The sequence below is a fragment of the Alosa pseudoharengus genome, unplaced genomic scaffold (genome assembly GCF_046254945.1).
Source record: "Alosa pseudoharengus isolate Yale_2024_CS ecotype anadromous, Long Island Sound unplaced genomic scaffold, YU_APseudo_1.1 YU_APseudo_1.1_scf_4, whole genome shotgun sequence".
Classification (NCBI taxonomy): Eukaryota; Metazoa; Chordata; class Actinopteri; order Clupeiformes; family Clupeidae; genus Alosa; species Alosa pseudoharengus.
The window spans coordinates 34211188-34237600 of NW_027468774.1; the positions used below are offsets into that span (position 1 = coordinate 34211188).

At 46.1% G+C, this 26413-nt stretch overlaps 1 protein-coding gene across 1 annotated transcript in view; it reads left to right on the forward strand.

The window, feature by feature from the left end:
* Positions 1 to 26413, forward strand: part of col14a1a (collagen, type XIV, alpha 1a) — an 80726-nt gene that overhangs the window by 20239 nt on the left and 34074 nt on the right. Inside the window, exons 5-25 of the mRNA XM_076265982.1 lie at positions 226 to 381; positions 546 to 665; positions 1617 to 1781; positions 2564 to 2725; positions 3197 to 3357; positions 4124 to 4253; positions 5557 to 5699; positions 6387 to 6516; positions 6860 to 6999; positions 7315 to 7441; positions 8425 to 8564; positions 9858 to 9990; positions 10320 to 10352; positions 11012 to 11154; positions 13570 to 13705; positions 14408 to 14530; positions 15405 to 15554; positions 21090 to 21206; positions 23443 to 23589; positions 23871 to 23945; positions 25084 to 25223. Of these exons, the coding sequence (XP_076122097.1) occupies positions 226 to 381; positions 546 to 665; positions 1617 to 1781; positions 2564 to 2725; positions 3197 to 3357; positions 4124 to 4253; positions 5557 to 5699; positions 6387 to 6516; positions 6860 to 6999; positions 7315 to 7441; positions 8425 to 8564; positions 9858 to 9990; positions 10320 to 10352; positions 11012 to 11154; positions 13570 to 13705; positions 14408 to 14530; positions 15405 to 15554; positions 21090 to 21206; positions 23443 to 23589; positions 23871 to 23945; positions 25084 to 25223 (2771 nt within the window). The remainder of the gene's footprint in view (positions 1 to 225; positions 382 to 545; positions 666 to 1616; positions 1782 to 2563; positions 2726 to 3196; positions 3358 to 4123; positions 4254 to 5556; positions 5700 to 6386; positions 6517 to 6859; positions 7000 to 7314; positions 7442 to 8424; positions 8565 to 9857; positions 9991 to 10319; positions 10353 to 11011; positions 11155 to 13569; positions 13706 to 14407; positions 14531 to 15404; positions 15555 to 21089; positions 21207 to 23442; positions 23590 to 23870; positions 23946 to 25083; positions 25224 to 26413) is intronic.

The window sequence follows — 26413 nt, forward strand, 5'->3', positions numbered from 1 at the left end:
ACTCATACATTGTTAGTGGTTTTGTTTGTTGTAGGTGGAATCCGCAGTTCAGTTTTTTTTTTATCAAAGCAGGTGTTTGCTTTGCTGGAGACTGATGCTAGGAAAATGCTGTGGACCTAAACTGCACATCAAGACGACTTCACTTGTTCATTGTAATGTGTCCAGTTGTCGTAGACACCTGCATTTGTTCCGACACTGTATTTTGTTCATTTTCCTTCTCCACAGCTGACCAGTTTGTATGCGCAACCTCATCCATTGCTGACATCGTCATCTTGGTGGACGGCTCCTGGAGCATCGGCAGACTCAACTTCCGTCTGGTCAGGAATTTCCTGGAGAGCTTAGTGACTGCTTTTGACGTGGACATCAACAAGACACGGATAGGTGGGCAAAGACAGACACCCATTGATCGGAAAATGAAATGCAATGCGGGCACAGAGCAAAGGCCCAACATTTTCACTCTCTCCTGAACTCTTCAGTGCTCTCTCAGAGCTGACAGTTTGGAGGAGATGATGAGGGATTGTTCTTTCATGTGTCTTGTGCTCTAGGCTTGGCTCAGTACAGTGGAGACCCACGTATAGAGTGGCACCTCAATGCCTTCCCAACCAAAGACGCCGTGATGGACGCTGTGAAGAACCTACCCTACAAAGGAGGCAACACCCTCACAGGTACCCTGATGATGCCTACAATCTGGAGAATACACGAGAACGCCTAGATCAAACCTGAAGTTGGCGATATTTCATGAATTAGTAGAGAAAACTCAAAAGAAAAGCGTTTTTTAATCATTGTTGCTATTTCCATGGCCTGATTTATCAGTGGCATTGCTCATAACAGTGGGAGCAGTAGCTTAAATTATGTCCTAACCATGATCTGCTACAGCAGCCTAGCTAACTACAGCATGCTTCTAAGCCCTCTGCCTTTTGTCCCCAGGGGTTACAAACTCATGGTTATAACATAGCATCACTGGGCTGAACACTGCTTGAGATGAAAGACTCAAGAGCCATATATAACCGATGTATTTTAATTGCTGGGATGATATTAAAGGAGGATTCAGTTTGTGATTGGAAGTAAATATTCCGAGCAGTGCTGCCATCATGGTTTGTCCTATTTACTGTAGCTCTGGATGAGAGGACGCCGTCTCTCCTGGGGTGGCCTGAACAGCAGAGCGCAGGGCAGGGACACAGTGGCCTGGCCTTTCATCAGGAGTCTGTATAGAGAGAGTGGACGACAGTGTGTGTTGTGCCCCTGTGCTATTTGCTCCAGAAAGGCACACAGAGATGGCCCCTGGTGTTAGATGACAGTAAATGTCTACAAGTAAATGACCGTAACTGTTGTCCAACTGAGTAGCACCGCAAAGCTAACATAAATCCTCAGACTTAACCCAAATCTTACATTGCCTGCTAATAATAAGTAGTTTGTATGTCTTTGTGTATCCCTATTTGAGTGCAGGGCAACAGAGGCTATAGCTTATTCTCTTTTAGCATCTAATTTTGATAATGTGCAGTGTGTGTAAGCTGACCTGTGTGTTTTCTGTCTGATGTATGGTGCAGCTGAAAGACAGGATGATTGGGGGAGCTGAAATTAATGAATGCCTCTCGTCTGTGTCATCTCATCCCCAGGCCTGGCCCTCACCTACATCCAGGAACACAGCTTCAAGCCGGAATCCGGAGCCAGAAGTGGCGTTCCCAAAATTGGCATCCTTATCACTGACGGCAAATCCCAGGATGATGTCATTCCTCCGGCCCAGAGCCTCCGGGACGAGGGCATTGAGCTCTTCGCCATCGGTATGAAAGGAGTCCATTATCACGGCCTGAAGCGTATCTGTGGCCCTTTGTGTTGTCCAGTGTGCCTGCTTCAAAAGGGCAGGCATTTTTCACACACTGGATAAACTCAGTCATTTACTGTGGAGAGGCATTATGTTCTCCTGCCCATCTGATCTTTAGCCTAAACTCAATCATATCATGTTGCAGTAAAAAAAAACCTGAGGGTGCTGAAGAATTGGTAAATGCGTATCATCTAATTGTTCTCAAGAGTTTTTGAGGTTCTTGGTTCAGGTTTTGTGTGTGTATTATTGGCCCTGTTACTGACTATATGGAGTCAGAGAGATAGAGAGAGAGAGTGAGAGAGAGGGGAGAGAGAGAGAGAGAGAGAGAGAGAGAGAGAGAGAGAGAGAGAGAGGGTGGCATAGACGGTCACCAGAGGCTGAAGTCCACAGCAGTCTCAGACGGTCAGACAGAATCATATATACAAGACACACACCAACGGGCACACAGACTGATGGGCCCACAGCTGACCTAAGCCTTTCATCCTCCTCGGCGGGAATATATATCACAGCTGACTGGTCAGCCCAGACAGACAGGGATTCAGTAGGAACAGCTCTGCTGCTAAAGCTACGGACACAGCAGAAGACTTGTTCTGGACGTGTAGTTATATTCCTGTGAGTGCGGGAGTGTGTGTTTTGTGTATGTCTTCATATGTAAGAATGTGTGTGTGTGTGTGTGTGTGTGTGTGTGTGTGTGTGTGTGTGTGTGTGAGCATGAGCACTGACTTGCGTTTGCGTGCACAGGTGTGAAGAATGCTGATGAGAGCGAGCTGCAGTCCATCGCCTCTCCGCCCATCGACACACACGTGTACAACGTGGCCGACTTCAACATCATGAGCTCCATAGTGGAGGGCCTCACCCGCATCGTGTGTGAGCGTGTCGAAGAACAGGACAAGGAGATCAAACGTAAGACACACACACACACACACACATACACACACACACACACACACACACAAACACACACACACACAGATACACACAGCACGGTCTGAGAGGAAAGCGTAGCCACAGCTGTCAAAATAAGTACAGAGCACAGAGCAGCCAGACAGCTGAGTAAAGCTTGTTTTTAGAAAAGGGAGAACAAGGAGATCTGAATTGGCAACACACCTCAGTCAGTTGTACCTTTGAGCCAACATAATAATAGCATATCGTAAAGGGCATATAGATTCCTGTGAAGCTGTGTTTACTGTAGCACGGGGCTGTTGTTATTTTCATATAGGTTGTTGAATGTTTTATGTATGGCTTTGTGGTGTATGTTAATTGCCCTACTGCCTGTGGTGCGGTCCCATGGTGTTCTTTTCTTAGTCCAATGCTGTGTGTGTGTGTGTGTGTGTGTGTGTGTGTGTGTGTGTGTGTGTGTGTGTGTGTTCGTAGGGGACTATGTGCCCCCAGAGCCGCAGGGTCCTCCCCAGCGCCTGGTCACCTCTGAGGTGGGCCCGCGCAGCTTCCGCGTGTCCTGGTCCCCAGCTCCGGGCAGCGTGCAGAAGTACCGCGTGGTCTACCACGCAACCAGCAGCCCAGCCAACGTAGAGGAGGTGAGCGGTGCGCCGCCACCATAAAAATGACCCAGTGACACACACACACACACAGACAAACACACACACACACACACATGTGAGACACACACACAAACACACACACACGCACACACACACACACACACACACACACACACACACACACACACACACATGTGAGACACACACACAAACACACACACACGCACACACACACACACACACACAAACATGTTTTGTGGTAGATAATCACTTCATTTTGTATCCAGCTGTTGACATTCATCTATTCCACTGGATTGTGCATATCAGCATTATACAGTGTTTTACAGAGATCAACATCAGATTGTGTTTGTTGGCGTAGTGTGTGTGTGTGTGTGTGTGTGTGTGTGTGGTGGGGGATTCTATGAGTGTGCTGTCTGTGGTTCCATCACCCTCAGTGGTGTGAACACTTGACAGTGTGGGAGTGAGCTCACATTCTCCAGATATGTGGGAGTATCCGGCAGCCTTTCCCAGCCCTTTAGGAATCCTGTCATAATTAGCATTCTTCAGTGGCGTGACACTTTCACTCAAGCCCACTTCATCTGGATCCCCTCCAAGAGTTTTCTCTCACTCTTTTCTATTCCTCCCTTCCCTTGTCGTCTGTGTTTTTTTTTCTTATTCTCTTCTTTCCACTGCTGAGAGAGCATCTCCGCTCAGATGGGGGAAAGGCCTGCGCGTGTGTGTGTGTGTGTGTGTGGAGAGTGTTGATCATGCACTGATGATGTTTTTGTTTGTTTTTCGCAAGACTGTTGTGGATGGCAGCGAAAGTTCCGTGCTGCTGACCAACCTTCACGCTCTGACGGAGTACGCCATCGCTGTGTTCGCCGTCTACGCCAGCGCTAGCAGCGAGGCCCTCCGAGGCAGCCAGACCACCCGTAAGACTCACCACTCTCACATTCGCCCCTCTCTGCCTAATGGCTCCCTGTGGAAGTAGAGTATCAGTCCCAAAGGAGGATGATCCAGAACATTCCTTGAAATTGTATGAAATTACCAAACCAGGCTTGTTCGGCTTGGCAATATTAAGTGAGACCACATGAGGATCACGTTTGACAAAAGTAATTGATTAAAGTAAATAATAGTGCACAATGTCAGGATAAGTGTGGTAAGGAACAAAAGTAATCCAAGTCTGTGTGAATGCAGTGTAGTGTAGAAAGCAAAGCAAACGTGCAATGTGGTCTAAGTGGAGAGGAGGAACATTATACAGCCGATAGGTAGCCCTTTAGCCAATAGGTAGCCCTTTAGCCGCCAGGTAGCCCTTTAGCCAATAGGTAGCCCTTTAGCCAATAGGTAGCCCTTTAATCACCAGGTAGCCCTTTAGTCACCAGGTAGCCCTTTAGTCAATAGGTAGCCCTTTAGTCACCAGGTAGCCCTTTAATCACCAGGTAGCCCTTTAGTCACCAGGTAGCCCTTTAGCCAATAGGTAGCCCTTTACTGTAATCACCAGGTAGCCCTTTAGTCAATAGGTAGCCCTTTAGTCGATAGGTAGCCCTTTAGCCGCCAGGTAGCCCTTTAATCACCAGGTAGCCCTTTAGTCACCAGGTAGCCCTTTAGTCAATAGGTAGCCCTTTAGTCACCAGGTAGCCCTTTAGCCAATAGGTAGCCCTTTACTGTAATCACCAGGTAGCCCTTTAGCCAATAGGTAGCCCTTTACTGTAATCACCAGGTAGCCCTTTAGTCACCAGGTAGCCCTTTAGTCGATAGGTAGCCCTTTAGCCGCCAGGTAGCCTTTTAGCTGCTAGGTATCCCTTTTATGCTCCCAGCAGCACAATCAGGGTAGATGAGGCACACCTGCCCGCTAGGCTACACCCCTGCAATGCAGATAGGAGAGGGAAAAACAGACAGGCACAGTCAGGGTCGTAACATGGACATGGAAGTCAAAATGACTGATTGTGTGTGTGTGTGTGTGTGTGTGTGTGTAGTGTGTGCGTCCACATCTTTGTACATCTATCTGTGTATGCGTGTGTGTTTGTGTGTGTGTGTGTGTGTGTGTGTGTGTGTGTGTGTGTGTGTGTGTGTGTGTGTGTGTGTGTGTGTCGTGTGTGTGTGTGCACATCTTTGTACACGTATCTGTGTGTGTGTGTGTGTGTGTGTGTGTGTGTGTGTGTGTGTGTGTGTGTGTGTGTGTGTGTGTGTGTTGCGCACATGTGTGTGTTAATAATGTTTGTGCCTGTCTTACAGTGGCCTTACCCATGGTGGCCGAGATGGGTCTGGACGATGTAACCCACAGCAGCATGCGTGTGCACTGGAGGAGCGTGGAGGGGGCCTCTGGCTACATGGTCCTGTACACGTCACCCACCCTGGAGGATGTGGATAAGACTGAGGTGAGACACAGAGCTCTCAACTAGCTACCAGCAGTGCGTCAATAGCAGCACAACCCCTTTTGTGTGAAGTTCTCAAATAAACTCTAGAAGACTATGAATGTTCATAATGGACAGTCGTGTATTCATAATTCCTTAACATGAGTGAAAGTGAAAGTGAATATTTTTACTATAACAGAGATTCATACAACCGTAACATGCAATACTCTTATTGCCTCTCAGAAGGCTTGTGTGGTAGCTGTATCTTCCAGCCAGTATTACTTTAAGCTCCCTGGGAGTCCTGTGAAATTCCTTATGATGTCCATCAGCCTCACTATCATGGGTCAGCAGCACAGTTGGGGCTACCATGCGTGTAGGTCTTCTATCTCTCTTATGGGATTGACCGATGCCATTACAAATCAAATCCCTTAGGCTTCACAGGCAGATGAATGAAAGGTTATCCTGAAGGTTAGAGGCGTTTGCTCAGAACCATTTTTGTTGGACTTGTTATTTTTTGTGGATGATATACCATAATGTGTATTTGCTTTTACTTTGGTTTGTCTCTTGTCATTCATTAGTGGATTCATGGTATACATTTGTAACATGTGTGTGTATATATGTGTGCATATGTGTGTGTGTGTGTGTGTGTGTGTGTGTGCGTGTGTGTGTGTGTGTGTGTGTGTGTGTGTGTGTGTGTGTGTGTGAATGTAGATAAGAGTGCCAGAGTCGGTGACGGATATTCAGCTGACAGCCCTGAGTCCAGACACAGACTACATGGTGAATGTGTACGCCCTGTTCGGAGACGACACCAGCGACCCGAGGACCGGCCAAGAGACCACACGTGAGTGTGCTGCTCAGCTCTGCAGCTCCTGGCCCAGAGTAGCTCATGTTCCTCCCTCACCCTGACAGCTGAGGGGCAGGAGCACGTCGGAACAAACTCCTCAAACTTTTACCGCAGACTGAAACAAGACATCAGCTCAATCCTCTCTGCCAGTAGTTCAATGGCCAGATTCACTCTTGCCTTTTAAAGAAATATGGTTATTGGAATGGCTGGTGCTGTGCCACAGTTCTCTACGCATGAGAACTTTTTAGACTGAGTTGGTACTTCATCTGTCTGTGCGACTGTGGTTGTCTGGATGGCACAGGGACTAGCTACCCATCTGATTCTCATTATTCACTTCCAGTGCCCCTATCGCCTCCTCGCAACCTGCGGATCTTTGACGTGAAGCACAGCTCCGCCAAGCTCAGCTGGGTTCCTGGAGCTAAAGACGCTCAGGGCTACCGCGTTGGATACGTTGTTACTGGAGGAATCCAAACAAATGAGGTGAGGACTGATGTTGGGGAAGTGTCTGTCCAGAATCTTTCAGTAAGGTTTGCTTCTGTTGTCACCTCCTCTTTTCAACAAGAACTGTGTTACTGTATCATGAATTTATCATTGGCTGACTGATGAAGCAAAACATTTATTTTGCTTCCACAAAAGTTTGAATTTCCTTGATTTTGCTTGATAGTGGTGATGATTTGTGCTTCGGTTGTGCTTGTGTTTTGGTTCAGGGCGAGGCCAGGGCTTGAGTCCACTTGTCCGTTCTCTCTCTGGCCCGTGGTTCATGGTGTGTGTGTGTTGTTGTGTGTGTCGTTCTAGGTGGAGGCCGGACCGGTCACCTCCCTGGTGCTGAAGGACCTGGCTTCCCTGACAGAGTACACTGTTGCTGTCTTTGCCATCTACGACGCGGGCCAATCAGAAGCGCTGAGCGGGAGCTTTGTGACCTGTAAGACCTCTTCTTAAGAGTCGGCTACTTACGAGGCTCCTCTCTGACCTCTGACGCCTGTGAATTAGACCAGAGGTCCGAATTCATCATCCTAGCGCAGGTCACGAGGGACTTGAATTGAATAAAACATCACTCTCAGCACTAGACATTTATTACCTCAAAAGTGTTGTCATTACCTGAGATAAATGATAGATGATGGCAGACTTCGATCCATTGTCTTTTGCGGGCAGTTTGCCACTGTCATTCTGGGGTGAGCTGATGAGTGCCCTGTGGTCCTGTGACCATGGACGGTGATGGGGCCAGGGCTGGACTGCGCTGGGCTGTGCTGGGCATGGCTTGGCTTGTCTGGGCTGCCCTGTGCTGCTGTCTCAGCACAAATAGATGGGAGTTAGTTTTGTGGGGACACAGAGGCCTCATGGCTTCTCCCGCACTCATTCGCTCCTCTCACTCACGGCTCGGCTCTGCTCGTCTCCGTGGCTCCGTGCCCGAGCTCTGTCCTCATCTGAACTCTCCCAAAGCCTGCTGCACCTACGGCGAGGGCTGGGGGAGAAGAAACGTTTAGATCCCTATCACACTTCATCAGGAGCCAGAAAATGTCAATCAGTTATTTTTTTGTTGGAGTACACAATAATCAAGAACATCTTGCTGTAATATGCATTCTAGATTATTTGATGTTTTCGTAAATCATTGTTGATGTTTTAGTAAATCATTATTACATGATTCATTATGCAGTTAATTGTGACAGCATGCAATGTGATATTATTTCTTTATAGATGCTGACTTTAGCCTTTATGCTTCAAAGTCCCCAAGCAAATAATGAATTTCCAAGAACATCAAGTTGTGTAGTTTCAGCATGTACTGTGAATTATAATAGTGGTCAACATTACCAAATGAAAGTCTACAGAGGCCCTCTGTTATCTTGATGTCTTATGCTCTGATGAATGACTTTAGTTAGCTGAGTGGGTCTGATGTGTCTCCTCCAGTGGAAGTGCCCGAGCCGCTGGACCCTGTGACCAGTGACGTGACCCCGGACAGCTTTCGCGTCAGCTGGACGCATCCCGCTCAGGACGTGCTGCTCTACAAACTCGCCTGGGTCCCGCTCGATGGAGGAGACAGCATGGAGGTCAGTTAGAACAGACGTCCGAGCCGTGCGTGGTCCACTGCTCAGTGTTAAATAAGAGCATTGTGTGGGTCAGAGGTGTGCATTTTGTGCCATCAAGGGAAATTAATGTGTCAGTCTGTTCTGGCCTTGTCACTGCACACTTATGTGGCGCTCATATTGTATTAGAAGTGCAACAGGAAGCACTTTTCATCAAATAAAGTGCATTCATAATGGGTCTGGATGGGGTTTTGAATTACAAGGCAGAGCTATTAAAAAGTGTCCCTCATTATAAGTCCCAACAGCTGTGGTCATGTGCCGTTGTGATACGGTTCACGTAAAGGTGAAGATTTTAATTAAAGTGCTGACGAAGCAATACATCTCCCGATTGGACTAAATTACAGCACTGACTACAGAAGTTAATCTCAGTGCAGGGACCATCTGGACGCACCAATAGCGATGAGAGACATGTTCCATGACTCTGGGGGTTTTGTTGCAGTGATCCACTAAAAGCTGATGAGCTCATTCAGCTCTGAAGCTGACTTTGAATTTCATTAAAGGTAGGAAGCTGGAGTTAAAGACAATAGGTTCTTTCCTCCATCTGGGCCAATTAAGCGCACCCCTTTGTGACGTCATATGAAAACAAGCTATAGTGTATGCGGTTTAGTGAGTTAAACATCTAGTTTCAACCCGACTGCTCGACAATTCACCTCAGTGTCGGTCAGTCAGCACCTCAAATCTCTGTCGTCGGCTTTCGCCTGTGGGGATTCCGGTGTCCCTGCTTGGTGTTGTATTTGGGACCCAGAGGAGGTGGCTGAGGGGTTGGGGTGGTGAGCGGGCGGCGAAGGTGGGAAGTGTTGCTCTCTCTCTCTCCCTGAGCCCTGTGTGACTCATGCTCCGGAGCCTGGCGAGGCGGCCCTGAGAACCTCTGCTCTTTAGAGATAGTGCTGCTGGTCGATAGGTTTGCTGAGAGCCAGCGGAGCAGAAAATCATAACTCGGATGAGAGGTGGACGCAGGAGAACGCTGGGCCTCTGCCGCCCTCCACACTCCCCCACACTCCCCCAACACACTCCTTTCATCTCCAATGCATCCTGCTGCATTATGGATGTGTTGGTGTGTTTGCCATAAAAGGCTGCATAATGAGAAACAGTACCTTTTTAAGCCGTTCAGTCTTGGTGTTCACCCATAGCGTTCGAAATTAGAACGCCCTTCCATGAAGATATCAATTGAAAAGCTTTGCGGCTCTAACATTGTTGGCATTCTGGATTGTGAATTGTCTTTCTTTAAGTGGTTGAGTGTGATGTTCTTTTGTGCAGGTGGTTGTGCCTGGTGACAAGGACACGTATCTGCTAACGGGGCTGGAGCAGCGCACGGAGTACGAGGTGTTCCTCTCGGCCTCCTACAGCGACGAGGTGGAGAGCGAGGCGGTCTCTATCCTGGAAACCACAAGTGAGAGAAGCACTCTAATCTACTAGCGCAGAGACTAGAGAGATTTGTTTCATTACTCTTCACCACATTCTCAGCTTTAAATGGAAGTGAATGACAAGGTCCTCAGAAAGATGTTGAATCAATTCATTTTGTCGTTTGTATTAAACAAATAAGTTTGATTAGACACCACAGATTAAAGCATCATGCCAAGGTTCATGCTGAAGACATAAACCCATCTATCTGTTCAGTTCAGTTAAATTACTGAAAGCCTCTCTGCTTTTTTCAGTCAGTATCTCGATATTTCCATTCATACTTTGTTTGTCTTTTCTCCCCATGTGTCTATTATCCAGTGGATAGGTCTACTGTTGCCACACCAACAGAAGGTAAGTCATTATGGCTGCCACTGGTCTAATGAACAGAATGGCTTGTTACCTATAAAAACATGCACTTTCACTTCTGGCTTGTGTACTTGTTACGGTTTATGTACATGGGTCACAACACACTTCTGTGAGAGCTTCATACTGTCAGCTGTGATAAAGCAAGTATTTGATTTTACATGTAGTCCTGTGAATGTATATTCTCTCTCTCTCTCTCTCTCTCTCTCTGTCTCTGTAGAGTATTTGTCTGTTGAAGGGCTAGTGTGAGAGGAAAGGTATTTCCTCCATCACATCTGTGTATCTGTTCCATCATGGACTTTGTTAAAGCACACTATTGTTTTCATAGGTCTGGTAGTCAGTCTGTTGAAAGGTAATCAGACCTTAACAAGCTGTTTTATGCCTTGTGACCAGAACATCCAGATGTTCATGACTAATGATATGGCATCAGATGCTCTGGTCTGCTCTTTGTTTTTTGGCCACCCTTTGCATATGGGTCACACGAATATGCCAGAAAGCCTTTCGTTCAACTCACCAGTATGACTAAGAATTGGCAAGCTTTTCGACTTTGGTCAAGCTGATGGCCATGATAGCACGTTTCGGTTTCCTGTGGTGTGTGTCCGGTGCCCAGTATTGTTCCAATGCCGTGTTGATTCCGTCTCCCTTAGAGCCTCGTTTTGGTCTGAGTGAAATTGTTGTGGATGACGAGACAGCGTCCAGCCTGCGGGTGAGCTGGGAGACAGAGGACACGAATGTGGAGAAGTTCAAGGTGTCCTACAGGAGCCAGAGTGGAGATGGAGGAGAAGAGGTGGTGAGTGTGCTCACATCCCCTCAACCTGTTACCCGGCAACACTTCCACAACAGTCAGTGTACAACTGAGCTTGGACCAAGGTGTCAGTCAGCTATAGGAAGACAAGAAGAGAGTGCAGAGAACACCCTTTAGTTGTACTCTTAAGGTGCCATAGCTATATAAGCGAGACAGCCCACTGCTACACAAGATACTAATTGCTATACACTACATACCACATACTGCTTTAAAAGGAGTTTCTAAGCAAATTAGAGTTATAGCATAGTACATTCTGTTGATAAGTTTGTTTTCAAGTCAGGGGCATACAGCCAGTATTCAGGCATAGGTGCAATTGAATGTATTTATGGCTGTATGACTTCAGTTATCTTGTCATATGTCAGTCAACTGTCTTGATGATGTTTTGTGAGTCAGAGAACCACAGTGGACTCTTTCTTTGTGTAGTAGACTAATATTTACCCCATGAACCATTGTGGCACCAGGCAGAAAAAAAGGCTTTGACTGAGCTTTGACATTTTTGCTCCGACCCATCAAACCTTTCTCCCAGAGATTTCTCTGGCACTGGGCTCTGACACCAGAGTCAAAAGGGAACTGCATTTATGTCACTGCCACCTTCAAGAGTCTCTTTCATATAAACGTGTGTGTGTGTGTGTGTGTGTGTGTGTGTGTGTGTGTGTGTGTGTGTGTGTGTGTGTGTGTGTGTGTGTGTGTGTGTGTGTGTGTGTGTGTGTTCAAACGTCAAAGTCTTCGGGGACACATATTTGTGTTATCCCTCAGGAACACACACACATACCACTCTGAATCTTATGCTGCATGGAAACAGATGTGCTTTGTTGTAGCGGCACGTTTGAATTGGAAATCCAGTGTTGTATCCATTCTGCTTTTATGTACACTCTGCTTTCTGTGAGGGAAATTCTGGATTGAGCTTGTCCTTGTGCTATGGAAGAATACATAGAAGATTCACTGAATAATGCATGAACTTTGTGTGTATGTACTGTAAATGACCTGATGTGCTGTGGAAGAGTCACCCACCTGGTGCTAGGCAGCAAACCCCTCCCCTCACTTTTTTAACACGAATGTCAGCAGCAGAATCAGACACTAATTCAAATGACATCACACTGCATTATTGCATGTATTATTTGCAATAGTTGTGTGACTTTGACCACTGAGTATGTACACGCTTCTTGTTGAGGATAAGATCATATTCCAATAGCAATTAAATAATTCAAAAGTAGCTATGAAAGTGGCTACTGTACCTCATGAATACATGTGGTACTGAATGTAATCTCTCAGGTTAGGCGTGGGGACCAGAACGATCTGAAACTGATCCGAGGCCAATTTACAAGGCGAAAATGTGGAATTCTCCACTCTCAGCATAGTCGCTCAGCATAGTCACTGCCTTAATGACAGCCACCCAAGCCGCTTTTCAATCCCAGCATTCTTTTGGTGTGCAGCCCTGTAGCCGCCCGGCACAGAGGAGCTGACAGCGACACCCCACCCCCTCTCCCCACCCACCACCCCCCGTTTTAATTTCCAGCCGCAGTCGCTGCGGGTCAGGCGGCAGGCTGATAAAACGAGATGGGCGCGGGAACAAAAAGGCACGAAAGGCATTCCATTATCTTTTCAAGTAGCATTTAGGTCACAGCGACAGCACCTGCTGTAGAAAGCCACGCTCGAGCGTCTGCTGCAGCAGAAGAAGGAGGAGGAGGAGGAGTAGGTGGGGAGTCGTGCGAGGACATGCTCCAAAGAGAGAGAAAGTTCCTCCTGCTCGCTAGCGGAGCTCAGCCCAGATTCATGGGAGAATTCAGCACCACAGGTCAGCCGGACAGCTCCAGTCCAACACTGCACCACCTCCTACTTAGGGGGTCCTCTCTGCCGTGGAGAGATGGGGGGGGGGGGTCTTGGAGCACAGGAGCTTTCACTTACAGGGACGCGTTTGTTTACTTTGGTCACACACAAACTGTAAGGCCAGACATGTCCAAAGAATGCCCAAGAGCCTCAGACCTTGTTATCTGTGACTTTCCATTTGGTTGGTTATGCCTATAAGGTCTGGTGGCTATTTGCTGCAGTGTGCAGTGTAATGCTTAATATGATGTGATGAATACAAACTGTAGTGGTTTTTTTCCCATATTGGGAGTTGTTGGAGGTGGTTAGTTACAGAAGAGTGTCTCGTCTTTAAAATCTAGCTCCTCGTCTGCACTCAGCTATGTGCAAGAGTCAGTCAGTCAGTCAGATCACACACACACACACACAAACATATACACACACATGCACACACGTACACAAACAAACACACACACACACACACACAAACATACACACACGTACATGCACACCCACACGCACATACCCACACACACACACACACACACACACACATTATTCACATGAGTGTAATGTATTTCTGTTGTTCTATGGCAGACGCTGGTTCCAGGTTCCCAGAGGATTGTGACTCTGCAGCCTCTCCTCTCTGACACGGAGTACAGTGTGACCGTCATCCCTGTCTACACGGATGGAGAACACAGCAACTTCGCTCTCTCCTCCAGAGGAAAGACCTGTGAGAGCCACACACACACACACACACGCACGCACGCACGCACACACACACACACACACACACACACACACACACACACACACACACACACACACACACACACACACACACACACACACACACACACACACACACCCTCATCTCATTTACACTCACTGACCACTGGGACACACACTCACACACTCCGACACAGAACACCCACTCATGGAGTGCTGTGTCCATCTCACACATCCTGTCAAGTCGGTCTCACACACCTGCCCTGAGAAAGCCACCGGACTCTCTGTGTCAAACACTCCCCTCTCCTCTCACTCACACACTCACTCACACACACACTCACACTCCCTTTCACACTCACTCTCACTCTCCATTCGCAGCTTTCATCCACCTCAACCCATTTACACCAGTAAAAGGTTTTCCCATATTTATAGATGTGTTAGATAGATGTATAGATGTGTCTGTGTGTGTGTGTGTGTGTGTGTGTGTGTGTGTGTGTGTGTGTGTGTGTGTGCGTATGCAGTCTACTTTCATGATATTCATGAGCTGTTGGTTCAACCAGTGCGTGCCCTTAAGGTGTGCAATGGCTTGATTACATCCTGCGTGAAGCTGTTTCACATCATCATGTGACCGTATCATGTGACTGACTGAGCAAGTCTTCCTGGCTTCCTGTCTGACCGCCCGCACGTTTTCCTGCCCTGTGCGCAGTGCCCCTGGCCGCCCCCAGAAACCTCAGAGTGTCAGAGGAGGGGTACGACCGCCTCCGCATCACCTGGGATCCGGCGCCCTTCCCCACGCAAGGCTACAAGATCTTCTACCAGCCCAGCTCAGGTAAGAGCCCGGAACACGCCGCTGGGGCTGAAAGATTAAACAATGTTGTTTAAATCGAAATGGCAATTTCAACTAAAGTCAAATTCAAAGTCAAAGACACATTTATTTCTATAATACATTATCATACATAATCGTTTATTCAATGTGCTTTACACAGACAGAACAAACTAATAAAATGGAAATAGCCAACTAATGAAATGAGCAAATCGCGAAAGGCTGCAACTCCTTGCACAGCTTGTGGGTTTACCAGAAGTGATGCACAAACAAGCGTGTAAAGATGGTATGAAAACCTATTGTCAAGCAATTGCTACCTCCTGAGGCAACACAGCTAACATGTAGGAACTTGAAAAAGCACCACAGACAGCAGGACAATGACTGTACAGCAAAAAAAGCTAGCAGACCTATTGCTGGCCTTGCCTCATAAGACAAGAGTAAGTCAAAGACTATTTCAGTCAAGGAGTGTATTATACTGAACATTGAAGTGGAGCATAACTTTCAAAAAAGATATTGCAAATCAAATTGCAGAAATGGTCTTTTAGATATTAGATTAGCTATTTTCCCTTAATCGTACAGGCCCTACACACCACTCAGTCAGATTGGGTTCCAACTCTGCCAAACTGTTACTGAATTCAAGGATTTTGAGTGAATAGCACACACAGAATGCCATGGATGGTATTTGGACATAAAGGAAATAAAATCTAAAGTTTTTTCTTTTTAATGTTTCTTGTTTGATAGATATCTCTCTGTCTTTGCGTCTACATACTCAACTCTGTACATGCAGTATATGGATCATTAGGTGAGCATTTGTCTTGTGCATATCTTTATGGCCGGATGCTTTTCCTCAGCCCTCTCCTTCTCTGTGTGTGTCATGCAGACTCGGCAGCGCCTACTATGACGTCAGTGGGTGATGATGAGAACACTCGGTTGCTGTACAATCTCCAGACTGACACTGAGTACGCCATCAAGGTCGTCGCCACGTACGCCACTGGCCAGAGTGAGCCCTTGAAGGGCACCGGCAGGACATGTAAGACCCCCCTAGTCTTCCCTCCACACACCCCTGTGCTTACCAACGCTGGAGAACCCTCTCTCATCCATCCACCCCTCCATCCACCCCTCCACCCATCCATCTAACCATCCACCCATCCATTCATTAACCCATCCACCCATCTATCCATCTAACCATTCATCCATATAGCCATCCATCCATCCATCCATCCATTCATCCACCCATCCACCCATCCATCCATCTAACCATTCATCCATATAGCCATCCATCCATCCATTCATTCACCCATCCACCCATCTATCCATCTAACCATTCATCCATATAGCCATCCATCCATCCATCCATCCATTCATCCACCCATCCACCCATCCATCCATCTAACCATTCATCCATATAGCCATCCATCCATCCATTCATCCACCCCTCCATTCACCCCTCCATCCATCCATCCATCCATCCATCCATTCACAAGACCTCTGACCCATGTATCTTAAGAGCCTTACATGGCTCTTTATTTCAAGTTGCATTAACAAGACATTTAGGTGATAACTGACACTATGAAAAGTATCTAATGAAGGGTGACATTGGGGCAGAAAATACAGCTTAATTTAGGGGACAGGAGAGGAGGGTTCCCAGAATGAAAGGCTGAGGTGTTTTAACAGCCTACTCTACCAGCCATTAAACTCACATTTCAGTGCACTTCCTATCAGTACCATCAGCCAACTGTTAATAGCAACAGAGTGTGTGTTTGCTATTTTGTTGGATGGGTGGTTTTATTCAGTAAATCCACCTTCCGGCAATGTTTCAAAAGATTAGGAGTTTTCAGCCAACACAGTATTGTCTGTGTGAGCCAATTGTAGGACTGGAGCAGTTTGTTGGAATAACACATTATTGAGTGTGAATTTGTCTGTTGGCACATAAATAGCACATCTGAGTGTTACCTGTATACAATAATAACCTGTGTAATTATGGTCAAGAGCTGACACCATGAGATGAGATGAGATGAGATGAGATGGATGGAGCCTGTAAATGTAGATAGGCATAGACTGCTGCACAAAAATATACCTTTGGTTCACATTTGACTGGATTGGCCTTATCAAAATACAGCAAGTAAATTGGTTTCCTGTGAGGGCTCACAGCCATATATCAAGATGCAAGGTTTGCCACCCACATACAAGCAAGCCACAATCTGCCTGATGAATAAAAGTACATCACTATCTGTGTCTGCAAAAAAAGTCGTGGCATTTTAAAAAGTGTATAGCCAGCAGTATGATAATGTACAAAAGAGTTTATACCTTTGATGTGCTCGATTGGGGGGAGGTAGATTGAAGTTTATTGATGTCTTGGAGAGGAGAAGGAGAGTGTGCGTGACCTTCTGGTCAGGCCGCGTGAGAGAGCTGGGAGAGCAGAAACTGGGTACAGTGTTTTGCTCCATGGGCTTTCGTTCCGCTCCACACTCGAGCCGACTCTGTGCTCCAGCGTTGCTCTCTCTCAGCGGAATACCGGGAAAATATGCTGCGGTCCCGCTCCAAATTAAGGATTCTGGGAAGCATCTTTGACAGTACTTGCTTCAATTCATCTGGCCTAGTAATATATCTCTTTTCTATAATGAAATTTGCCGGATGACATAAGCATAGGGAGCAAACTAAGTGCTATTCCGAATTTCATTTAGAATGTTCAGAAGTAAATGTATTTGAATGTTTTTCTGATACAGTTGTCTATAACACTGTAACAAAGGCAATGAGAGTAAGTGCCATTGGCTTCTCAGCTCAGTGACATAATGCAAGCAGGGGCAGGCAGACCTCCTCAGCTGACGGAATGAAATGACTTCTCGAAATGGTTACTACAACTGTCTCTGTCCAGAATCCTTAAGAGGAATACATTAATGCCACAAGGAACACACAAAATGTGAATATTTATTCAGGGTTATAGATAGATAGATAGATAGATAGATAGATAGATATTTATTGATCCCCAGGTGAAATTCAAGGTCTCAGTAGCATACAGACAACACACACACATTCACTAACAGCAGAAAAAGTAATTAAAAGTATATAATATAAAAACACAACTAAGCAATAAGGACAGTAGAAGATAAAGAATATACTAAATATACTAAAATACAAATTATACTAACTAACACTTAATCTAAATGAATTCTAGAAACAGTATCCACATAGTGGTGATTAATCAATCAAGAGGCGCTTGCAATGACTGAGGCAGGGACTGACCCTGTGATTCTCTGTGCATAGTAAGGTAAGGTAAGGTGCTCTGTGTGAGTGAGTGTCATGGTGATAGTGCAATGGTGATAGTAGTCATGGTGATAGTGCAAATGAGTAAGTCCAACAGTGCAACAGTGCAAGAATAGAGTCTATATATCTATATATCTATATATATAACTATTTTAAGAAAAGGTATAAGTGTGGCCACATTTCGGCTATGGCATGGAGGGAGGGGTTATGCATATGTGCTAATGTGCTAATATAGCACGCAAACAGTGAGGCAGACAGTGGTAAAACGCGGCTATAGTGGACAGACAGTATCCAAACATGGAGGGGGTGAAGAGGCAGACAGACTATGCAGAGAAGTCTATCTCTCCTCTTCCCTTAAGTGAAGCATTGAACAGTTCAATGGCCCTGGGGACAAATGACTTCCTCAGTCTGTCTGTTGTGCAAGGCAGTGAGCGAAGTCTCCAGTTGATCAGGCTCTTCTGCTTAACAATAGTGCTGTGAAGTGGGTGACACTCATTGTCCAAGATGTTGATCAGTTTGTTCAGGGTCCTTTTGTCAGATATTGAAGTGATGCACTCCATTTCAGCTCCCACTACAGAGCCAGCTTTCCTTACCAGCCTGTCAATTCGCCCCGCATCCTTCTTCTTTGTGCTTCCTCCCCTGCATACCACTGCATAGAAGAGGACGCTGGCAACAACAGACTGGTAGAACATCCTGAGGAGCTTGCTGCACACATTGAAGGACCGCAGCCTCCTCAGGAAGTACAGCCTGCTCTGCCTTTTCTTGTAGAGTGCGTCAGTGTTGGCTGACCAGTTTATTGTCCAGGTGGAGACCCAGATACTTGTAGGTGCTTACCACCTCCACATTGACCCCATCAATGGGGACTGGTAGCAGAGTGGGCTTAGACCTGCGGAGATCCACCACCATCTCCTTGGTCTTTGAAGTGTTGAGTTGAAGATGATTGAGTTTGCACCATTGCACAAAGTCCTCCACCAGGCTCCTGTACTCCTCCTCCTGCCCGTTCCTGATACACCCCACAATTGCAGTATCGTCAGAAAACTTCTGCATGTGGCATGACTCGGTGTTGTAGCAGAAGTCAGATGTATACAGGGTGAACAGGACTAGAGAGAGCACAGTTCCCTGTGGCGCTCCGGTGCTGCTGATCACAGTGTCAGAGAGACAGTTCTTCAGTCTGATGAACTGTGGTTGCTCGGTCAGGTAATCTGTAATCCAGGTTACCAGGTGAGTGTCCACACCCATGTGCAAGAGCTTGTCTCCCAGTCTGAGGGGTTGGATGGTGTTAAAAGCACTTGAGAAATCAAAGAACATGATTCTCACAGCACTTTTCCCCTTGTCTAGGTGGGAATGTGTCCTTTGTAGAAGATAAGTGATGGCATCGTCCACGCCCACTTTCTCCTGGTATGCAAACTGTAGCGGGTCTAGTGCATAAGACCTGTTGCTCCATTGTTTTCATCACATGTGATGTAAGAGCGAGAGGTCTGTAGTCATTAAGCTCACTAGGGTGTGGCTTCTTAGGGACAGGGGTGAGACATGATGTCTTCCACAGTGTTGGGACTTGTCCAAGGCGTAGGCTCAAATTTAAGATGTGCTTCAGTGGCTCCCCCAGTTCAGCAGCACAGGCCTTGAGTAGCCTTGGACAGTCTGTCAGGCCCCGCTGCTTTATTGATGCGCAGTGTCTTTAGTTGGGCTCTCACTTGATCTGTTGTGATGATGGGGGGTGTAAGGGGAGGGGAGGGGGAGGGGTGCATCTGGGATCTGTGTGTCTGATGGCTGTTGACTATGCATCACTGAAGGCTCAATGATAGCATTTTATCAAGATAGTGCAGTATGCAATTACAAGCGTATTGCTTAAATAATAAATATGAATGAAGTGGTTAATAAAAGGATTCAGATAATCGTAAAACTGGAGTTTCATTATTTCACCTTCTCCTACCTAGTAGCTCCTACTTTTTCTTCAGAGTAGATCAAAGGCTTATATACGGTAACTCCAGTCTATAGAGAGCGGTGAGCTTAACTGTACCTGTTATGGATCAGGAGTCAAAGGGTGTCAGTTTGAGTGTGATAGCAGGAGCTCTCTCGGAGACAGGTGTTACCTGACGCCACCGCGCTCCTCACCTCACCTGGTTGACACCTCACCTCTCTCTGGCCTCTTCTGTGTCTCTCCGCGCCTCGTCCTGATGCACAATTTATGATGCGATCTGCATACATCACCAGCGAGGCGTCGCAGTATGGCATGCGTTTCCAGCCCATCGCTGGCTTTTGAATTATTAATCACACAATGGTCACTCTCTCTGTCACCTGCTCTTTTTCTGCTGTCGACCGGCAGAGCCAGAAGTTTGCCATGCATGAATGCGGTTCATTAAAACACCTTACGTGGAGTGGCTACATGCATTATTCACTCCCTGTAGATCCAGTACATGGGGCCATATGCTCAGAGAAGGAGCTTGGTGCTCATGCAAACCCTGTCTACACTTCCATCAAAAATATTCATGAAGGGTACATTGATGTGATAGGCGTGTTCACTCCAGTGAGACTTGAGTTTCTCCCCCCGTGTTGGGTTGCATATGTGTGGGTTCTTGAAGATTGTTTGGCCCCGAGGAGTTCCTGTGGACTCTCGAAAGCAAAACGGCACCACTGGTTCTCCACCGCTAATGTGAACCATGTGCTCCGGCTCGATACTGTGTCACTGACGATCACACTAATCGGAACGGACGTCTGTTGTGTTTTTATTTTCTCCATGGCACTTGGGCTTGGGTTTGTACACACGACATTAGTATGGTTTGTGCGTTTCCAGCTCCAGCTTGCCTGCAGGCCTGAGTCTCTGGGCCCTGCTCCCGCAGTGCGTCCTGATCAGAATGCTTTCAGTGGAGCACCAGACGTTGGTGTGAGCTTGGTATCCGTCCTCACCTTATTGAGGGGAGCCACTGCCTTACACCGTTGGTCACTTAGTATTTCACTTTAAAAAAACAGGCCGAAACGTTTGTTCGTTAACCCCTGTTGCTAAATGGATTAAAAGCAAGTAAAAAAAAGATTTTTGGAGTGCGACCATTCTGTGATTTACTTTAAAAAAAAACAAAAAAAAAAAACAAAGGACTTCTGCAGATCTTGTGCGTTGGAGAGGTTGATCCTGTTCACTATTTTGCTTACAAATGTTTTTATACCTTATCTGTCTGAGTTCCAGCGGTAATTTGGAAATGAGAAATGAAATGAAATTTAGTCAGTACAGCTGGTAAAAATGTTCACATGTGTTGTCTCTTTGGTCCTAATTCTCATACATCTCGCTCTTTTTTTGTCTCCCTAGTGCGTCTGGCTGTGAGGAGCCTGAGCACGTACCAGGTGCGCAGCTCCAGCATGTGTGTCCAGTGGCAGCCCCTTGCCCAGGCCTCCCTCTACAGAGTCTCCATCGAGTCGCCACTCAGTGAGTCCCACTATCGCCTGTATATTACTAACTTTACACATGAGTTTGTAAAAGTCTTACTGCATTTACATTATATGTGCTACTGTACTTTTAAGATATCACATGTACCACGGCTTGGGTGTAATGCTTTTTATTGCATTTCTGATTACGTCATTATCAGCCAGTAGGTCTTGTCACCATCTCAGAATTGTGCAATGTGAGCTTTTTTGCTGACATTTTGTTCTGCCCATGTTGCAAGGCACGGGAGACATTATGCAGTTATTGCTCCACTCATCTGGGCTCTCTCCCCTTATCTGAAAAATCCCCACCCAAACCCACACCCCCTCAGTCTCCTCCGTACGGGTGTGCTTAGGCACGGTGCCGTGAGCGCTGGACCGAGGGCTGTGCAGCTGCGATATTAGAAGCAGATCCTTTCCCAGCCCGTGTGCCAGTGCTCAGCCGGCTGCTGCCCGGATTGTTCTGGCTCGGAGGGAGCTGCGCTGGCTGGGCACTGCTGACGAGGAGCCCAGAGAAGACCTCGTGTTACCTGCTCGTCTTCCATAGCTTACGCAGGAGACGGAAAGTCCTGTAGCCCCCCGAAACAACACAAATCATCCGCCAGGATTTGGACTCACATTTTGTCTCCAAAACCCAAATACGCACCCGCAGAAAAGATGGTTCATCGAAAATGTTGAATAAATTGAGAAACAGGATATTTCTGCAATACGGTTCTAAATGGACATCGAAAAAGTATTACGGGATTACATGGGCTTGCATGAAAAAGGCAACTTGTGTCGTGGCTCGCTCATGTCAGATGTTGTGTCGCTGGAAGACTTTGCTTGTGAAAGTTTGCTGAGCTTGGACTGCAGCTGCTGAAATGGGAAGGCTGACATCCCCTCTGCAAAACCCTGAATAAACAAATGTCATATTTATCATTTGAATCAGTCAATCCTGAAGCCTGTCCAGGATATTTTGAGTCGTTCCCATTAAGCGATTGAGATTTTCTGGGGTCAATTTTTACTGTCCTACTCACATGGAAGTGTCCAAAATGATCACTCATAATAAATCTATTTTTATGAAGTGCCTGGGAGTTTATATCCACTGTTTGGACTTAGGTTGACTGAAGAACGCAGTTTGAAAAGGAAACGGGAAACTTGAAGGTGAACATTTCAGTTTGGTTATCCTATTGCTTCTGAATTCCAGCCATAATGCAAATCACTCATTTCCCTTCATTTGTACAGATAGTAAATCTCTAGCAAAACAAGTGCAGCGAGGGGATATTCTGGACCTCTTTGGTGGAGGAGAGGAGCAGGTTTTACACTTAGCACAAGTGTAGAATAGGAGAATTGAAACTACAGTCACACAAGCTCCCATTCAACTCTCATTCCAAAGATGCAACAGAAGGACTGGGGAATCCATCCCTCCTCACAGACAGTCAGAGTGACCCGCGACTGACCCTCGACACAAGTGCTGCCACCACTCATCGGTTCCACAGATGACTCTGGACATATACGACACAGAAATCGAGGACACATCTCACAGGCCACTCATTGTTACACACAAAAGATGCCTTTGGAGAATAATTGCATGAGTGTAGGTGAAGAATGACGGCTATTAGCCCTTCATGTCCAGGAGCCTGGAACCTCTATACAGTAACTGTTCACTGAGAACCTCCATGCAAACCACATGCTCTTTTCATCTGAGCTCAGAGCACAACATGACTAGTAAAACACGTGAAATATGAACAGATATGTACAGTATATTTACTATATCATATGCACAGTATCTGAATATGAGTATGTATCAGTATTTGTGTCCTCCTACGTCTCATAAGGATAAGTGTTACAGTAGCTGCCATGTCTACGTTTAGCATGTCAGTATTGTATTTTAGCTGCTGTGATGCTGTAACATGTCAGTATTGTATTTTAGCTGCTGTGATGCTGTAACATGTCAGTATTGTAGCTGCTGTGATGCTGTAACGTGTCAGTATTGTATTTTAGCTGCTGTGATGCTGTAACGTGTCAGTATTGCATTGTAGCGGCTGTGATGCTGTGACATGTCAGTATTGTAGCTGCTGTGATGCTGTAACATGTCAGTATTTTAGCTGCTGTGATGCTGTAACATGTCAGTATTGTATTGTAACTGATGTGATGCTGTAACATGTCAGTATTGTAGCTGCTGTGATTCTGTAACATGTCAGTAGTTTAGCTGCTGCGATGGAATGTTCCTGACTCCCCTCTCCCTCCTGGTCTTGCAGATGGGCACCGGCAGGAGGAGAGCGTGGCGGGGAGCGCCTCGCGACACTGCTTCCACGACCTCCTCCCCAACACCCAGTACCAGATCAGCCACTACAGCCAGCTGCAGGGCATGGAGGGGTCTGCGGTCACCACCACTGACACCACACGTACGTATGCAAGCTCCCCCCTCTCCCCCTCCTCAAGCTCAGCAAGCAGCCTCGCTTCCCCTCCCCAACCACTGGAATAATCCACAGCCCCTAAATCTCTTTAGCATACATGATTTGGGGATAATTTATGCACATTTCTGGGATTTTGCTCCTGAATTGATCGTAGTAAATCCCTGGAGTTTTCAGGCAGCATCTTTTAATCCCCCCTGCATGTACTGTATGTGTGTGAGAGATATCGCTATGGTTGTCTGATTAGATTTATTTCTTTATTTATTCGACAGTTCCTGCTCCCACACAGCCTCCAACCACACCTCCCACGACCACCCCACCACCCACCATCCCTCCAGCCAAAGAAGGTGAGAGAGCCAGGGCAGAGGGAGCGGAGCAGAGAGCCTCTGGCCGCCTCTCCCACAGGGCTGGGTCAGCTGACGCGCAGGGCTGGGCGAAGCGTGCCCTTTTCCAAAAGCAGATCTCTGCTGACAGCTGACCTTTCTCAGGGTGCAGAACTCCATATATAAATGGTGTAAAAGCACTCTTTACAGACAGATTGTCTGTAAAGATTGTTTTTGAACAGAACAACACAATTCAACACAGATTGTTGTTGAACAGAACAACACAATTCAAAGCACAGTGTCAAACATATGAGCTAAAATCCTCTAGTAGTAGTAGTTTCTTAAATCAGTATCTCATATCAGTGATCTTTGGGAGTTCATGCAGTTCATGCAGTATGTATGATGATACCCCCAGAGATGATTAGCCACAACATGATACTTTATCTCTTGCCAGTACCAGTTTCAACAGAAGAATGAACTATGGAAATTATACTGATATAATCACGGTAGAGTGATTCAGAAAATGATTCAGAAAAGTAGTCCCATTTTAAGTGTTTCTTTTTATTCATAAACAGCATTTGACAGTGTGGGAACACAGCTAGGATCTGCGAATAATTAGTCACAATTGATATATAAACAAATCAAATGATCTCACTATCTCCTCTTTCTGGGAGACTGGGAACACATTCGGTTGCACATGTATCCAAACCGTTCCCCGAGCCTGAGAAATTCAACTCACACATCCAACTTGCCCCTAATTTAAAGCAGTGCACCAGTGTTTGTGTACACAGAGCGCGCGAGCCGTCATTAAGATTGTTTTAGATTCTCCTCCTGGAGGCAGATTGGGCTTTGTGCTGGAGCACCTGTTTGAGAGGGATAGAAACACGGAGCCTTAATGAAGGGCTCGCCGCTGTGCTGTGTGAGTGTGTGTGTGTGTGTGTGTGTGTGTGTGTGTGTGTGTGTGTGTGTGTGTGTGTGTGTGTGTGTGTGTGTGTGTGTGTGTGTGTGTGTGTGTGGCTGTGGGTGACAGCAGTAGCAGGAGAACTAGTGAGAGAGTTTGTCATTAATCAGCACCTGTCTTTGTGAAAGCAGTGAGACAGGGAGAATAATGACTGTCTGTCTCTCTCTCTCCCACTACATCACCACTCCACCGCCATCCCAGTTTGTAAAGCTGCCAAAGCAGACCTTGTCTTCCTGGTGGATGGCTCGTGGAGTATCGGTGATGACAACTTCCAGAAGATCATCCGTTTCCTCTACAGCACAGTCGGATCTCTGGATGTGATTGGTTTAGAAGGAACACAGGTAAAAAATAATAATATTGTGCTGCCACCTCATATCTTCTTTTCAGTATTCTACACCACATCGTATTGTTTAAATGGGAACTTGATTGTTTTTAAAACCTTTTTTCCCCACAATGTTTTCCCCACGAATAATGTTTATTTTTGCCTTCATCGTCATCTTCATCTTTTGAAAATGTTTTCTTAAAGCGATGGTTCGGAGTAATTTCACCCTAGGGTCCTTTGCACTATGACCCCGAGCCAAACACCCTCCCAGAACCTTTTTTCCCTTGGTCGAACCCTGGTCGAGTAGCGCTGTCAGAAACTAATGACGTTCTGCAGTCGTAATGGAACCAACTTTTATCTCGTAAATTACCCCACTAAAAATGCCCTGAATGGTACGAAACTTCTAAAGTAGTACAACTTTGACCTTTAGTCCAATAACGAGGCATTAGAAAGTTTGTAAGTGCACCAGGAGTTTTAAGGAGTTTATTTAAATAACACTTACCTCTGCATCTGCTACTATACCGCTGCGTCGACGTTTCTTCCGTGATTTGGGAAAAGCCCCTAAAAGTCCTGGCAGGAAGCATGCATAAGGATGTAGATCCAGGAATGCACTAATATTTTGTTCGTAGTCCAGTTTGCAACAATTATTAGTTAACACTAAGTTGTAAACACTTCGGAAAAAAATATTAAAAACTGGATATACCAAAAAACGTTGATGTAAACGCTTCCTGCCAGGACTTTTACGGGCTTTTCCCAAATCACGGAAGAAACGTCGACTCCGAACCATCGCTTTAAATCCAATTTAATTAAAAGTGTATAAATGTCTGCTGAGTAAAAAATATTTCTATTTATATAGACAATGAATACCAAACATTAAACATGTCAATTAAAAAAATAAAAGTCAACCTTAGAAGGCTAATAAGAGTATTAACAGATATTCATGAAAATAGGATGGTTTGATTATGTAAGTGCTGAGTCCATGGTTGCCTTATGAAGATGTGACTTACTTTAGTATTGCTCTTATATGATTGTTAGACATTTCTGTTTACAAATGAAAGCAGATATGTAGGTTACCTCTCTCAATTTCTTCTCTTGAAGATATTTCCAATACCATGAAACACTTGGACCATGGTTGAAGCAGCTACATTGTAAAGGCTATTCTCACATAGAGAGAAGAAGCTTGTGATAGTCAAGGATGCACTCCTGCAA